This window comes from Miniopterus natalensis, chromosome 5 (genome assembly GCF_054644295.1).
Source record: "Miniopterus natalensis isolate mMinNat1 chromosome 5, mMinNat1.hap1, whole genome shotgun sequence".
Lineage (NCBI taxonomy): Eukaryota > Metazoa > Chordata > Mammalia > Chiroptera > Miniopteridae > Miniopterus > Miniopterus natalensis.
In genome coordinates this window covers 24,386,611-24,403,148 of record NC_142085.1, presented here as the reverse complement: position 1 = coordinate 24,403,148, position 16,538 = coordinate 24,386,611, and the positions used below count along the sequence as shown (strand labels likewise).

General features: G+C 36.6%; 1 protein-coding gene across 1 annotated transcript in view; it reads right to left on the bottom strand.

Moving 5' to 3' along the window:
- The window catches only part of SACK1B (scaffolding CK1 anchoring protein B), an 81,023-nt gene that overhangs the window by 49,982 nt on the left and 14,503 nt on the right, over positions 1–16,538 (bottom strand). The window contains exon 2 of the mRNA XM_087817450.1: positions 12,952–13,455. Within this exon, the coding sequence (XP_087673576.1) occupies positions 12,952–13,395 (444 nt within the window). The 5' untranslated portion in view covers positions 13,396–13,455. The remainder of the gene's footprint in view (positions 1–12,951; positions 13,456–16,538) is intronic.

The following is a 16,538-nucleotide window of genomic DNA, read 5'->3' as shown; positions in this document are numbered from 1 at the left end:
TGATAGCTTGTATTAGACCAACTCTCCTACTGAAAACAATAACGGCTGGAAAGCAGAAATAAAGGCAGCAAGGATTTGTGGGGCCAAGATCATAAAGGCGAAACAAGGAAGTAAGCCAACTTTTCACCTAACACTTTTTTCATATTTGCCAACTGTGGTGACATGCTTTCAGCAATCTCAGACAGATAAAAAAACCAAAAGCTGGAGTCCAGTACCACCAAGGCAAAAAGCACCTGAAGACGTTAATCACAGATTAAAGGGAATCACAATAAAGTGAACTCAAAATTCCATGCAGTTACTAACTAACCTTAACGCATTTGTCAAATCCTAAACTGTCACTGAGCAAAAGGAAGAGAAACCAAGTAAAGGTAAGTTGATATAAGAGTAAAAAGCTTAAGAAAGCTTTTAACAATCATATTGGGAAGATAAAAGTTGGAGTTCCAAGAGAGGAGATCCAGATTCGTCCAAGAGAGACCCCTTCCTGTAAAAACCTCCAGCGTTTAAAGGAAACCCCAGTAGAGTTACCCTAGGACTAAGTGAAAATTGGAGAAAGACCATTAATGTGAAAGATTAAATCTCAGTCTCATAATATCTGAATCCCTGTCTGGAATAAGGTGATCTACTCTTACTTTAACTGTCAACCCAAAGAAAAAAAACTAAATCCTCTCTAAAAGAGATTATCTCTGCAAATTTTCATACTAAATATCCATCATTCAATCAAAAATTTCAAAATTATGAGAGGACACAACCAAATGGCCAAACACCACAAGAAAAACAACAAAAATAGACAACAGAAACAGACCTACAGGTAATCCAGGTATTGGTATCAGAAACAGACTTTAAAATAGCTGTTACTGAGGCATTCAAGATTTATATAACTGAAAAACACCAACACCGAAATAAAGAATACAACAGATAGCCTGGCCGGGCATGGCCCAGAGGTTGAGCATTGACCTTGGATCCAGGAGATCACGGTTCGATTCCTGGTCAGGGCACATGCCCCGGTTACGGGCTTAGTCCCCAGTCAGGGGCATGCAGGAGGCAGCTGATCAATGACTCTCTCATCACTGATGTTTCTCTCTCTCTCTCCCCCCTTTCCTTCCTCTCTCTGAAATCAATAAAGATATATTTTAAAAAATAAAATAATAAGAGGACAGTAGCATAAGGTGACAATATCACAGAGGGTGACTAATCAAGTCAGGTAAGGGAATTGATTACAGCTCAACCAAACACATAAAATGTAACACAGGGTTTAAAAGATGAATGGAGGCAAAGAATATGAGAAAGGATTTTCCAAGTAGGCAAATGACCATGTACAAAATTAGGGGGAAATAAGCTGCCATGGAAGGCCCAGAATTTAGTGACACCAGAGTATAAGGTGACTGGAGGGAGGTGTAAGAAGATAAAGCACAAAGGTAAAGATGCATGCGGAGCATCTTTCAACATGAAGAGCCACATACTTATTGGGCTGGACTGTATCTGGTGGGTAACCAGGACCGAATGCAATAGTGCCTACACAGAGGTGTTGCGAGACTGCAGGTGGTTTGCAGGGTGCCAGCACGGAATGGTCTATCAGAGGCGAAGAGCTCTGCCTGGGCCCACTGCCTGGGCTCAAATACCAGCGTTGCAATCTCCTACTTCTAAATCCTAGTATAAATTATTTAACCTCTTTGGTCTTCACCACTGAAAGGAGACAACAGAGGAGCCTATTTTAGAGAGATTGTGAACATAAGTGTTAATACATATAAAGAGCTCCAAATACTGTCTGGTACATATCACTCAATATATATTCAATATTGTTAATGTCATTAACGAATTTAATTCTCCTTCCCAAAGAGAGAAGTGATATGATGTCAGAGCCTTGCAGTGGAAATCGAGATGCCTGAATACTCTTTGACTTGATAGATACTAATCAGTTGGGTGATTTTGGACTTTTGGACTTTCTCAATTTCCAACTGTCCATCCATCTGTAAAAAGACCACATGGTCACAACTCCCAGATTTTTTATGTATTTATTTTTCTTCCACAACTGCTCCAGATTTTCAGCAGGCTTGAATATGACTTCTATGACTCAGATGCTTTTTTTTTTTTTTTTCATGACCATAGATTTTCCAGTAGCACATATTGGATTGATATTTAGCCAGATGGCAATGTTTTTGCCTCTCACATTTATTAACTTGTTTAAAATATTTGTTTGAGCTCTTGGGGGGAAAATCAAAATGTAATTATTAATAAGAAATTAATCCAGCCCAAATGGAAGTTTTGGTTTGTGAAAGAAAATGTACACTTGCTGATTTTTATGCTTTTAAAGCTTCAAGAGTCAACTAATTATTGAGTGGTTAATGATTACACGAAAACAGTTATAAGGCTTTCTTCATTTTTATAGGAAGGTTACCATGACCCCCTCATTATGTTAGCACTGGTGTACCAAGGGGTGGGAGGGGAGGTAGGGACGGGTGGAGGCTGCAGGAACTTACTATTACTGATATTATTTACAGCTGTCAGCATATGGTGTAATAAAAAGCAGACTGCATTTGGTTGATCTTAGCATTGTTTTTAAATTCCTTAGAGACTATGAACTTCCTTATCACCTGTACCAGGGTGGGTAGCCCCCAATGCTGCCTCTTTTTTTATGCCATTGCTTACCAGTACAGGAAATCAATAACTTTATTATGGGAAAAGTCCTAAATGAAAAAAAGCAGCAGCTAAATTTTTTATACATAATCTCAAGTATGATCTCAGTATATACGCCTACACACACAAACATATATACATGGATGTCTCTATCCATCTATTTATTTAACAAGGAAGAAAATTTCTAAATTTTATTTTCTAAAGCCTTCTCTGTAGTTTTTTTCATATTTTCTATAAGGAATATATTTACTCTGTTAATAAAAAATAAATAAAACTTCACTATATACATTTATTGACCTAACAAGTTGAACTAGTAAGAAAACACAATTGTGTTTGTCAATAAATATTTTGAAGGTACTTTATCTAGCTAAAAATGTTCCTACTTTGAAGCTTTAGAAAATAACTATATAATATTCTGATTCCTAAAGAGTAGAAAGGTAGGGGGGGAAATCCAGACCCTTTGTAATACATAGGTCACTCACATAAATGTCAATATGCCCTCAGTAGTGTATCTATATATCTCCCAGAAATCTTTTAGCACCACCCCCAAATGTTAGACAAAAACCACTTGAAGTGTTTCTTTCTCCACTTGCATGACCTAACAGAATGCTTTGAACAGAGCAGAGATTCAATAAGTATATATAGAATTAAGCTATGTATATATCATTGAAACTTTTTGTACAGAAATAAATTTTGTTGACTTAAAATCAGATAATTTAGACACCTCAATAATAACTTTAAGACCCCCAAAATTACCTTCCTTGAGATACAGAATTAAGTATGTAGCTATATATTTTTTCAGTTCTAGCAGGAAATTGATGGTATATTCTCTTCAAGAAGAGACTGTGTTTTACATTGAGTTTGAGTCGACTCTGGGCTATTGTTAGCCTGTTGGTGAGCATTATCCCTTTTAACCTGTTTTATATTTTCCTCTACATTTGAGCTAACCAACAAAATGTTAATATGTCCATTATCAGGTTTGCTGGCATCCATGACTTACACAAAAACATTTCATGACTTCCCACCGTCCATATCCACAAAGCTGGGTTGAAGAACCTTCACAATTCGATCTCAATCTACCTCTCTCACCACCCCCACCTTCCTTTCTCCAACCAAGTCTCTCCCCCACATCTCTTTAAAAATGCCAACCTCTCCCACCATACATGTCCTATTCCTCAAAATTTATTCAACTAAAATGATTTACAAAAGTGATCACCCAAGTGATACCTTCCCAGTTTCTTATTCTGTCTTTCACATACCTGACCCAGCATACAGGTGTTGCTTAATAATTGCTTTGGGGAGGTTCTACTTCTTGGGCGGTTATATAATGTTTTATCAGTCCTGGGTCAGCATCCAGTCAGTCTTCTTCTTATCTCACACTGTGTATTTACCCATTCCTTTGTATCTGAATCTTATCCAAGTTACTTTAATGCCATCCCTCAGACTCAGGACTGATCTCCAAGTCCAGTCGCTCTATGTTTAGATTCTCATGTGAACCCCAATCTCTACTTAGACATATCTGTAGGTCCTGGTGGCTGGGCTAATGCTGGTCAACAATCCCAAGGCTGTGGTGAAAATGTTAAAGCCTCTGTAACTTGGCCCCTGTGCTTGCTTCCTAATCCAACCCTCTGCTGACTCTGACACCAACTTTGAATGACAATGCCATCATTTCAATTGCTCAAGTCAAATTTTTTTGAGAAATCTTATCTTTTTTAACTTATTTCACATGCACATTTTACTGCCTTCAAAATATATCCAAAATCTAACCATCACTGCTAACATCCTGACCATCTAAGACACCATCATCTCACATTTGAATTATTTTAATAGACTCTCATATTCTTCAGCCTCTCTAGTCAATTTTCAAAACTGCAGCCAGATGTATTCTCTTAAAACACAGCATATTTGAAATGGATCATGTCTCTCTTTTGCTCAAAATTCTCCAGTAGCTTCCTATTTGACACAGAGCATAAGCCAAGGTTCTTATAATGGACCATGAGGACCTCCTTGTTACCCCTCTAAACTCACCTACTCATTTCCCCTTTTGCTTTCTTGGGCCCAGAGTTGTCCAGCAGTTGTCATCCGTACTGGTCTTCTGACAAACAAGAAGCCATTTCCTGCCCTAAAGCTTACCATATATATAGTCTGTCTGGTCTGCTCTGCCTGCAAATAGACACATGGCTTATTGCCTCTTTCTCAAATCTGGACTCCAAAGTCACTTTCTTTCCTTCTTCTATGTTTTAATTCATCTTTATTATTTAAAGTCTTACAGATATCCCCCTTTTTCCCCATTGATCCCCTCTACCCTGCGCCCCCACTCCAGGCCTTTACCACACTATTGTCTGTGTCCAAGGGTTATACATATATGCATATAAATTCTTAGGTTAATCTCTCCCCACCCCCACCTTCCCTCTGAGATTCTTCAGTCTGTTCCATGCTTCTGTGTCTCTAGATCAATTTTGTTCATTAGTTTATTTTGTTCATTAGAGTCCACATCTGAGTAAGATCCTGTGATACTTGGCTTTCTCTGCCTGGCGTATTTTGCTTAGCGTACTCTCCAGGTCCCACCATGCTGTCCCAAAGGGTAAAGGATGAGGCCTACTCTGAGAACTCTAAAATTAACCCCTATCGCCAATCCCAGTCCTCCTATTCAAACATATCTATGGTTTGTTTTATTTTTCTCTATAGCAATCCTCATTTACTATGCTTATTCTATCTCCCCATTTGTACGTAAGCTCCATTCAAAGATGATTTCACTTTGGGTGGTGGGCATACAGTGCAATGTATAGATCTTGAAACATAGAAATCCATACCCGAAACCGGTATGATCCTATTAACTAATGTCACCTCAATAAATTTAAATAAATAAATAAATAAATAAATAAATAAATAAATAAATAAATAAATAAAAACTTGCTAAGTGAATGAAGAGCCTGCCATACTTTTCCCCTGTAAGGTAAGCCAAAGACTGACTGATTCCCCTCATAGTTGGACCCAGCAGAGACCAAAAGACAACTTTACTGTCTGTCCTCTTACTTTTGTGAATCTTCCCTATATTTGAACTCAGATATTGGGAAGATTTTCAGTGCGTCCTAATCTAGTCTGCATCCTAGGTGCTCCACCTCACCTACCCAGTATAGCCTGCTCTCAGTTCCAGGTGTGTTACTTCTGACTTCCAACAGCAGCTCCATATTGTCCTTATACCTGACTCACTTAGGAGCTAACACTTCCACATCACCAACTGGGCTCAACCCTACACCCTCTCAACTATGCCCTCCAACACCTCCCTTAGGAGCACGCCGTCCTTATTACTTTCCAATTCTCGCCACTTTGGATCATTACCACTGACTAGAATCACATCTATCCTAAGAATGCAGATTACTCGGCTGTAAAATGTGACTGATAAAAGTACGTTTGCCACAGGATGGTGGTGAAGGTCAATTTAAGGTAATGTATCCAAAGTGCTTAACACAGTGTATGACACGTAAGTGCTCAATAACTATTACCTGTTACTCTTTACTAGATCATATTATGTAAATTCATTACACAGCATCAGAAGGCAATCCCACTCCTGATGATAAAAGCAAAACAATTTTTTTTCACAAAAATTTGAAGAGTGACTAGTTAAAAGACCTGAGTAATTGCGGTAAAAGTGTATGCCACATGATGAGTTTGTGGGAACTCTAGAAGAGCTGACAGGATCCTTAAAATACAAAATGTCAGTCTGGTGTTCCAGCCCTCATCATCTCAAAGAGGCTCCCGCAGCTCACTCTGTGACATTTTACATCTCATAGTGGGGACAGATAAGGAAAGCTATATGCCCTTATTCTTATGAAAGTTAACTTTTGATAAGATGCCTCAAGGTGTACCTGAGGTCCTAAGCTTATCATCACATTTAGCTGCAAGCTACATTTTATTTATAACATTTTATACAAGAATTCCTACAGAGTCAAGTTATTTTCTCTTCCCTCATGTTCCTTTCACTCTCTACTGGAGTGTCACTTGCCCCCTTTTCCTCTGTAGGGTTATATTTCTGGCTTGGCCCTAAAGGCATGTGACTTTGTAAGAATGCTAAATTATCTCTATGGAATTTAGGTGCTATTTAGACATTAGGAAAACTCTGTATTTTATGAACATCATATTTTATGATGACAATTAGCTTTGTCATTCCGACAAACTACTAAAGATATGTTGTCAGAAAAATATTACACAATTCAAATAACAATTCAATAAGTAAATTAAAGAGTATCAAAGGGTGATAAATGAGGAGAGAAAATGGTTTTAAAACATTTCCCTTAATCAGATAAGTCATATGCACTCTAAAATAACTCAAATTTTAAATTGTCGTGTCCTCCCCTCCCCCCCCAATAATTAATAGAGGTATAATAAGGTCAGTATAACTGACCAGAGATTCTAGTCAGTTTATTGTCTCTAACAGTAATTCTAATTTTTCTGTTTAAGGCTAAACTCTTTCACAAGTTGCCAATTTTCAAATGAAACTCAACTAAAAATGAAAATCATGGGTGATCTTTAGTTTTTACATGATAACACACTGCCTGGTAAAATATCTGAAACTCATAAATTACAGATTACTTTAGTATACAACCAAGTTGAAAATCTCGTTTAACAATTTTATTTTTATTTTTTCATAATCTTAAGATTTTTCCTTCAACAAAGCATAAAATAGCACCTCTATAAAGAAAGCACAGTTTTTTTAAGCTAAGACTAATTATTGCAGTCCTTAAATAATATTCACTATCACTTTTTGAATTATATCAGAAATATTTAGTTAGTAATATTTCATAAACTCAGTTATTTAGGCCAAATTTTGACAACGAATGGTAGGTCTATAATAAAAATTAACTTTAAAATTTTGCAAAACTTTGTTGTTCTTTTTCATAAATATAAAACCTTTGTATAATGTCTTTATTTAGAAAGCTAATAAAATTATCACTTTTAAAATTCTAGATGAAAATGGAAAGATTATTTTTTTCTTTTTGCCTATAGAACATGCCCTCCCTCCCTTAGCTTTTCATCAAAAAACTAGCTCTGTAGTTTTTTAGATCTCCAGAACTTTAGGTAAGAAAGTATGGTTTAGAATTTCTTCTTCCATACTTACCTGCTTTCCATAAAAGAGGATGCCTTTTTAGCACATTTTGAATATAAAATATATATCTAAGTTATCTTCACAGTGGGTCTTATTGTGAAATATATTCATGTTGAATCAATATTTTCCCATTTTGAACTTTCTAAGAAAAAACACTGGGAAAATGCTATGTTGCTCTACAGCTAATGCAGTGTACATAATCATTATGATACTTCAGAAGCCTTTAAGTATTTTCGGGAATAGTCATTTCACAAAAGCGAATCATCCTAGATGGCATACCTAGTACCATAGCGTCTTGTTACATACGGGACTTTTAAAGAACAAATGCCCAGCCCTGGCGGGTTAACTCGGTTGGTTGGAGGACCGTCCCTAAACACCAAGGCTGTGCATTCAGTCTCTGGTCAGGGCACAAAAGGAGCAGCCAGCAAGTGCATAAAAAGAGGGAAAAACAAATCCACGTTTCTTTCCCTTTCTCTCTCGTCCTTCCCCTCTCTCCAAAAATCAATCAACCAATCATTTTTTAAATGTTAAAAAAAAGAACAGATACCCAATCACAGTGATGCAAAAATACAGAATAATAGATTTTACTTTTATTTTTTTACAAAATAAAGCTCCAGAATGATGTGGTAAGAGAAGGAGGTGGCGCAGGGGCAGGAGCAGGGTGTTTAATGTGTGGTCGGTATCACGTTACACACACCATCTATTTCATTCCATTCTCAAAAGGTTCCTATAAAGTATTAAGACCCCCATTTTACAGGTGGGAAAAATAAGCCTCAGAGAGGCAGTAGGGTAACGTGTAATACAAATAGCTGCTTGAGACTCTAAGATTCAGGGCCTTCATACCATTCCATAAACCCTCTTTTTAAAAAGGGCATCATTTGAATTTGGCAATTAAAAAAAAAAAGACTGTGGCTTTATCAAATCAGTCAAGGAAACCCAAAACTCTATCTTGCAATGAAGTTAAAGAGTCCTTACATGCTATCTTCTTTCCTCTTTCCTCTCCCTTAGGTCCTTGTATTAAAAATTATATACTTGATATTATCATGGTTATTGGTAGTAGCGTAGGGAGTGTGTGAATGAGCTGAGCAGAAACGGAATGTGTTCTCTCTCTGTAGAGCACCAGAAGTTTGGCACAGAAAGACTATTCCCATACACAGCAAGAGTTACATGGTGGCAAGGTCAGTGCAATTTTAACAAGATCTCTCTTTCTCTCTCCCTCCCCCCCATATACATACAAATATATATTAACAAATAATACATTCTGTTCAGAGAAGAGGCGTTCAAATTATTATCAAGAGATAATAATGTCATTAAATCTGACTAAGCAAAAGATATTTCCTGGAAGAAACAAATTTTGACTCAAATTCAAAGAAAAAGACATTCACCGTGAGAGATGGAATACGGAGGAGGTAGAGAGGAAGTTCTTAACAAAAATTGGGAACATTAGGGGAGAGATGATCCCAATCTAAAAGAGGCACTGATGAATACATAAGTATCATTTAGCTGGCCAGGATATAGTTGCAAAGTAATGCAGGCGGAAGTGACACACTATGACACAATAAAAATTATTCACAAATGGACTAATTCAGCAAGGAGTGTAAGATATTGGAATAATCTTGAGTTGGTTAGCACTATTAAGAGAATTAGATAGGAACACTAGGTTTTAAAAACACTAAAATGCTTTGCTTCATATATTTCAGTAAATAAATGAAGATACCTGGGGAGGTGCAACAACTTGTTGAATCCATACCTACTCAGTGGTAGAACCCTGGTGATCAAGCCTCTAATCTAGTACTATTTTTATAATACCAGTCAAATCCCAGGGAACGCCCCATTATCTGTTCGCCTTCCCAGTTGCAGCCATGGGATCAGCTTGTAGTTAATGTTTCTCTGTATTACTAATAACTCCCTAGGCCATAACAGACACACCCAGGAACAGTGACTCAGGGAGGAACCAGGACCTGAACTCAGGAGATGCAGTACAGAGCACCTCAGGAATTACTCTGCCCTAATTCTCACTAGACTTTTGCTTATGTATCTTCTTGATTCCATATTTCACAAGAGTAAGATTCACATCTCACAGAGGCAACTAGCCTAGAATTAGGAAACAGAGAGGCAAATGGCATTCTGGTAAAGCATTTACATATTCAAGACTATCAAAAGTTATAATTTATGGATATCTACCACTGAGTGGCTAGAAGAAAATTTACTTTAATGAAAGATGACTTTTTTAAGTAATTAGAGAGGATGCTTTCATAAGAGGTATTCACAGTAATTAAGAATACATGCATATATCATCTTGGGAACACCTCTTGAGAGACAAATAATTACCTGGGAAAGTCTTGCTAGACACTATCAGACTTTATATAGTTGACCCAAATATGTCAACCACATAGTGAAAAATAGAAAGAAGTTAGAAAAAGGGCCAGTAAATAAAAACATGGTCCTTTTAGGGCACAAGTAAGATGTTATCTGCAGTTGGATTTTCCCAAAGGAAAATTCTCAATATAAGCAAACATACAAAAGAAAGAAAGCAAAAGAAAAGGAAAGGAAAAGAAAGAAACCTTCTAAACAACTTCTAAGCGACAACAGGCAAAAAACAGAAGCAATAAAAATAAATCTATGGCTTCCTAAAATATTATCAAGATTACATTCTTCTTATAAAAGTAGAATGATTTAAAGTTTATATTACTTAAGAGAGAAATTGTGAAGATTAAGAAACAGGACCTCATTTAAATTGGAGTTGGGAGGGCCTATGGGGGGGGGGGGTTCTCATGTACTGACTCTCCTTGCTAATTCCCATCTCCAACAGGAAGATGTTTTTCTATCACTACTCCAGCAGGAAGGAGGATCTTCTCCCAGACCAGCAGCCACTCAGCCAGTAAAAGACTGTTACAACTCAGCCAATGAAAAGCCACTACACTTCAAATTCTCATTTTCCTCCAATGGATTCTGTTTACAATATCCCATCTGAGTCCCCCATTTCCTTTATAAAAAAAAAAAATTCATCTCCTTTGTTCTCTGGACTTGAGCATGGTTTGCCATTAGACCACATGTCCCAAATTGCTATTCATTTTTGTTCCTGAATAAACCTATTTTTTCTGGAGAAATATCTGGTTATTTGTTAAAGGCCAACACATCAAACACATATAAGCTAGTGAAATTCAAAAACAAGATATTTCCAGTAAAGATAAATAGGATATAGTATCATTTTTATTTACTTTCTCAAAAGACTACAAGGTTACCCGGTGGTTATGGTCAGACTTCAGATGTTTGGACTGCTAAAAAAACTGCTTTTGGATTCTTTCTTTCAAGATTTTTCAATAATATGACATTTATATTCATAAGTACCTTATCTCAGTTGCAAACAGAACAGTGAAAATGGATTTAAATTTTTCTCTGAGATGGCTTTCTGGGTTCTGTTTGCTAGTTTCTAGCCCTACTTGTTTGGCTTCATATCTTCATAGAGTTTCATAATGTTGATTACCAAAAAAATATCCGAGAAATTTGGAGGCATGAAACTTTCTTCTATCCATTAAAATAAACATTATTCACACATTTTCTGAATAAAAGATCATCCTATTTGCCTTGACAATTCGCTGAGTTACCAATAAAGAGAATTTGTCTTCTGAAAACAGCTCAAAAAGAGAAAGCTTATCTTGATAACTAATAGGCTTCCACTGATTCTGAAGGATTATAAGAAACTGACTTATCTGCTGAGCAAATTAGTAACGAAAACTTTGCTTAATCTTTAAAAAATAACATGTTCTGACAATCTTTTATTTCAAAATAATATTTGCTCTTATTTTAAAAATGATCATAGCACCTTGTCTATATGGGCTAACTAGTCTAAAATCTACTTAGACTATTATAAAGATTAATAGTCTAAAATCTGTAGTTTCACAGAACAAAATTGTATGACTTGTTCACAGAGCATAGGATGGTAGTTTTTAAAATACTCATGGTTCAGTTCAGGAAATTGAAATGACAGTTCAAGTCATTCAATAAAAGTTTGGATACCTACCATGTGCCTGACTCTATAGCTAAATTTTAAAAATTGGAATAGATTAGTGCTTTCTTTAATCTAATCCTGCTAAAGGAGTTAACAGAGCTAAAAAGTCTGGCTATTTGAGCTTAAGAGGTCTGGGAGAAAAACATCTTTCTTTTGCAAAGCCTACATTTGACATCAGCCTCAGAACACGGTTTCTCCTTAACATGACTGAGAGGCTTTTAGTTGCTTCTCTCACAGTCTACAGTGTCACTGTAGATTTCAGTAGATTTCTTGTGTTTCTGTACTTCATAAATGCATGCTTTCGACACATTTCTGTGTCTTGTTGACATGAAAGAAAGCAACTTCATGTATGTGTACATCCTAAGGTCCCTTTTAGATCTAAATTTCTATATTATATAGTATCTGTAACTAAGAACTAGACACTTTATAGGTAAAAATCATAGGTTTTTGTCCATACATTTTAAAATGCTAGGTTGAGTTCAATAAATAGTTTAAGAAATTTTGTTATAGCCTCCAAAGTGACTATCATGGTGCTGAGTACATAGATAACTCTCAATAACTTTAATTGATTAAAAGAAAATTTCTAAAGTTTAACATGAGCTCTAAAATAGAATTTCTGAGACTTATAACCCAACACAAATGTTTAATAGAGAACACCGAGGCCCAAAAGTGGACCTCAGTACCTTCCTTCAGAATTTTACATTATCATGTCTGATTTTATACCATTTTCGCACAACTCAGGAAATAAGTAAATCTATGATTTATTTAATAGTATAAACTATATCCAGAGCAAGAATTAAGGCTCAGTCCTGTTGAGAACAAAGAAAATTTCACCAGATTTACCAACGACATATTTCCTTTCAGAGATTAAGGAAAACTTCAGTGCTTTGAACTTTGTAAACATGTCATATCATCTCATTTAGCTCTCCACACACCTTAGCTTTCACAGGCATAAGGTCTCTTGGGTGTATGAACATTACGAGGAGAATGAAATCCCCACCATTAGCAGGGACCTCACAACTGTCTCAGATATATGAAAGATGTAAGTATATAATCTTCCTATACAGCCATATGTACATTTCCTGAAAATAATAGGCACGGTTTATACATATAGAGATTACTTTAACATACATATGTGTTTTTCTTCCGGTGCTTTTCCACATTTCAAATTTTTCTTTAGAAATAGAAATATTATTACCTTTCTTGCTTCTTTGATCATTTTCCGAATAGTTTCCTTAATTGTAAGCAGCTGTGCTCTTGGTGGATGAAAGAGGAGCTCTATGTGGGTACCCCCTAAGAGTCCAGGCATCACGTACGGCCAGCCTATGTCAAGATCTGGAGCTTCCACATCAGACTCAATGGGCCAGTAAGTCCCTGAGGATGAGGTGTCATCGCAGGCATTATCAGTACCATGTACTGTACTTTGTGCAATTTTCTGGACATTTTTCAAAATATAACTAATTTCTTCCTCAGCTAGAAAGTCTGATACTCGTTCCTTGGCAAGAAATTCTTGGTATGCTTCTAACCCATGTTCAATCAGCATATCAATGGCTACTCGATACCATTCCTTGTAGTGAGGCTCAATGTAATTGTCTGATTTACACTCATCATTCAGTGAGGACAGCATTGACGAGGTCTCCATGCTTGCAAGTGTTTGCCAACAGCACTTTCAAATGTCCATTTGTGCAGCAACAAGAAGTGTCTGGGTGTTGAAAAGAAGAAAATTAAGATCAGTTAGAATTCTGTAATCAAATGTTTTATCATCCATGTCTACGATTCTTTTTGGATTTATTCATTTCCATCACTTGTAGGTCAATCTAACATACATTGCACCATAATTCAAAAGCTACCACAAATAGATTTCCTTTTACAGACTAGTAGTTGATTTTCTGTTTCCAAGGCTTCTACTTTCAGTTTCTCACCTAAGGAAATACACTCTCCTTCTCTGATATCCAGAAAGTCCATTCTTAGCTTTAGTCTGCTACTACACAGGGTGATATCAGTTTCTATAAGCCTATATGATTTTGGTTTTAAAATACTTCAAAATAGAATTAGAATGAAATCAGTACCTGGCCAGCCATTGATATGTCTTTACTGAGTACTTGTTATACACATAATCACACATTCATGAAATATAAAAAACACAAAACACTTGCTTTCCAGTAATTTATTAATTAGGGGAGGAGGCAAAATGCACACACAGAGCTGTTTGTTACCACTTTGAACAAAGCCATTTATTGCTAAGGGCTTAAACGAGTACTGCCTGCTGTCCATGCTTTCAGATAAAAGCAAGTGGAAATTAATATGGAAAGAAGGAGTTATGGATATCCCTGTGCAGGAGGTGGGCTTCAGCTGAACCCAGGGTGCTGAGTAAGAATACAATCAGGTGGCAAGAATGAATAGTTTCATCCCACACAAGAGCGAGAAACAAACTAAAGCACAGAACAGGTATGAGCTTGTACATTCAGGACTTAGTGAAAAAACCTGGTCTGCTAGAAAGCAGGTTCCTTTCAGTAGGAGTAGGCGATAAGGCAGAAAAGACACAATGGAGCCAGGTGGGGAGGGACCCAGGAGATTTCTGTGACTCAGCCAGTCTGGTAGAGGGGAATGGAGGAGAGACAAGTAGCTAGGGGGGTCAGCATTCAAATGCTCGGTGAAGAAGCGATAAGTGTATTCAAGAGATGGTTCAAAGCAAGAACTCCTGAGATTTGATGGTTTGACAGTTATAGGTGATAAAGAAATTTAAGACATTAAGATAATTCAGGGAATCTCTCTGAGGAATCAAAATCTGCCTATTCAAGCTCACACCCCATCCTTCACAATGCCCCACAATGCTATTCATTCAACCACTCACTGTGTGAGATACTGGATTGGACTGTATCTCACTCACATAAGGGACTTTCCAAGCTTTTGAAATCATGATCTCCATTGTATGGATTCAAATAAAGTACAACTCTACAATGTGCTACAAGCACTGAAGGGCTAATTTGACCAAAAACATCTTTGTCAGTGGCCTGGCCTTAATTTTATTTACTTTTCACTTATTTTTCTTTTTTTAAATAATTAAAAAAATTTTCAATTGCAGTTGACATACAATATTATATTAGTTTTATACATTTATACAACTTACAAAGCAATCAGCTGGTATGTCTGGTATCCATGTGACACCATACAATATAGGGTGGGGTAAAATTAGGTTTACAGTTTTTCATATGGAAAGCCTGGACCTAATTTTAAATTTTCCATTTAAATCAGCCTTTTCAGGCCTACCAAAATTGAAATCTGATTTGGGAAGGTAACCCAGGAACCATTATCATTTGTTGATTCCTTAGCTCAAAATATGTATTAGGAGTCACTAATCATACACAGAAATTGAAAAATGGACAATAGGGACACAAATTCAGCTGGGCAGGAAGGGACCAGAAAAGTCCAGTATATACTAAGCAGAGCTGAGGAGCAAAATAAACAGTCCACTTTTCTATTTTAGTGGAGACAATTCGGCTCCCATCTCTAGGCTCCAAATTTTCACTCACACAGTCTAAAAACATAGAAAGCATAAAGGTGAAATCTGATGAAAGACTAAAGATAGAACATGTTCATGCTCTAGGCATGTAGTGTGCAGAGGCCAGGGATGCTGCTAAACATACTTTAATGCACAGGACAGCCACCCACATTAAAGAATTATCTGGCCCAAAATGTCAAAAGTGCCAAAGCAGAGAAATCTTCAACTTGCTCACTTCATATGCATGGCATCATACTAATTAATGACCTTTTCAATGTTCATTAAAGTTCTCTTTTACATGTAGTACTCATTTGTAACAAAGAGAAAAGGTTTGTACCTACTGAACAGAATCAATCCATTTGATTAAAGTGTACTTCCCTAAGGTTTAGTGAGGTGAGATTTTCATTTGGTAATTCCAGCCCATGGCAGGACAAGCATCCAGTAATCAGATGAAAATCACATTCACTATTTGTAATTGTTAAAAATGGTAGGTAACTACTGGTTGTTGTTTTTGTTTAATCTTAAGCTTTCTTAATTTTAAAAATTTAACTTTTGAATTCCCATAACATGTGAAACTAAAAACCTATTACCTATTTGGAATTTAAAATGCATAAAGTATTTTCAAAAACTGTATTAGTTTCTGAGCTTCATCTATGCAAATATATACTTTGCTATGTAAAAAATTCTTTCTTGAACTATGGGTAATCTAAGAAATCAGAGATCAAAAAAGCAAAATAAAACCACAAACCACAGTTGAAAAGTTAATCACGGAAGAAACAATTGAAGATGAGAAAAAATGCAATAGCTGTGGGCATGGAAGTTGAGATAGCAAGCACAGGGGTCAAATAAGAAGTAAATACACTTGATATTGTCCTACTGAAGAAGTAATACTGTAACCACTGCCTAGAGATATGCATTTATCACAAAGGCTGTTTTTGTGAAAGAACAATCTACGAAGAAATTTTAAAGGAGAACAGAAAGGTAATGGCACTTGCTTGAATGGGTACTGCAATAAAATAGCACCTGGCCGGCCGGGCGTGGCTCAGCAGTTGAGCATCGACCTACGATCCAGGAGATCCTGGATCAATTCCTGGTCAGGGCACATGCCCGGGTTGTGCGCTTGATCCCCAGTTGGGAGCATACAGGAGGCAGCCGATCAATGACTCTCTCATCACTGATGTTTCTCTCTCTCTCTCCCTCTTCCTTCCTCTCTCTGAAATCAATAAAGATATATTTAAATATATAAATATATAGCACCTGTATTTAGATACAGACTTAATATT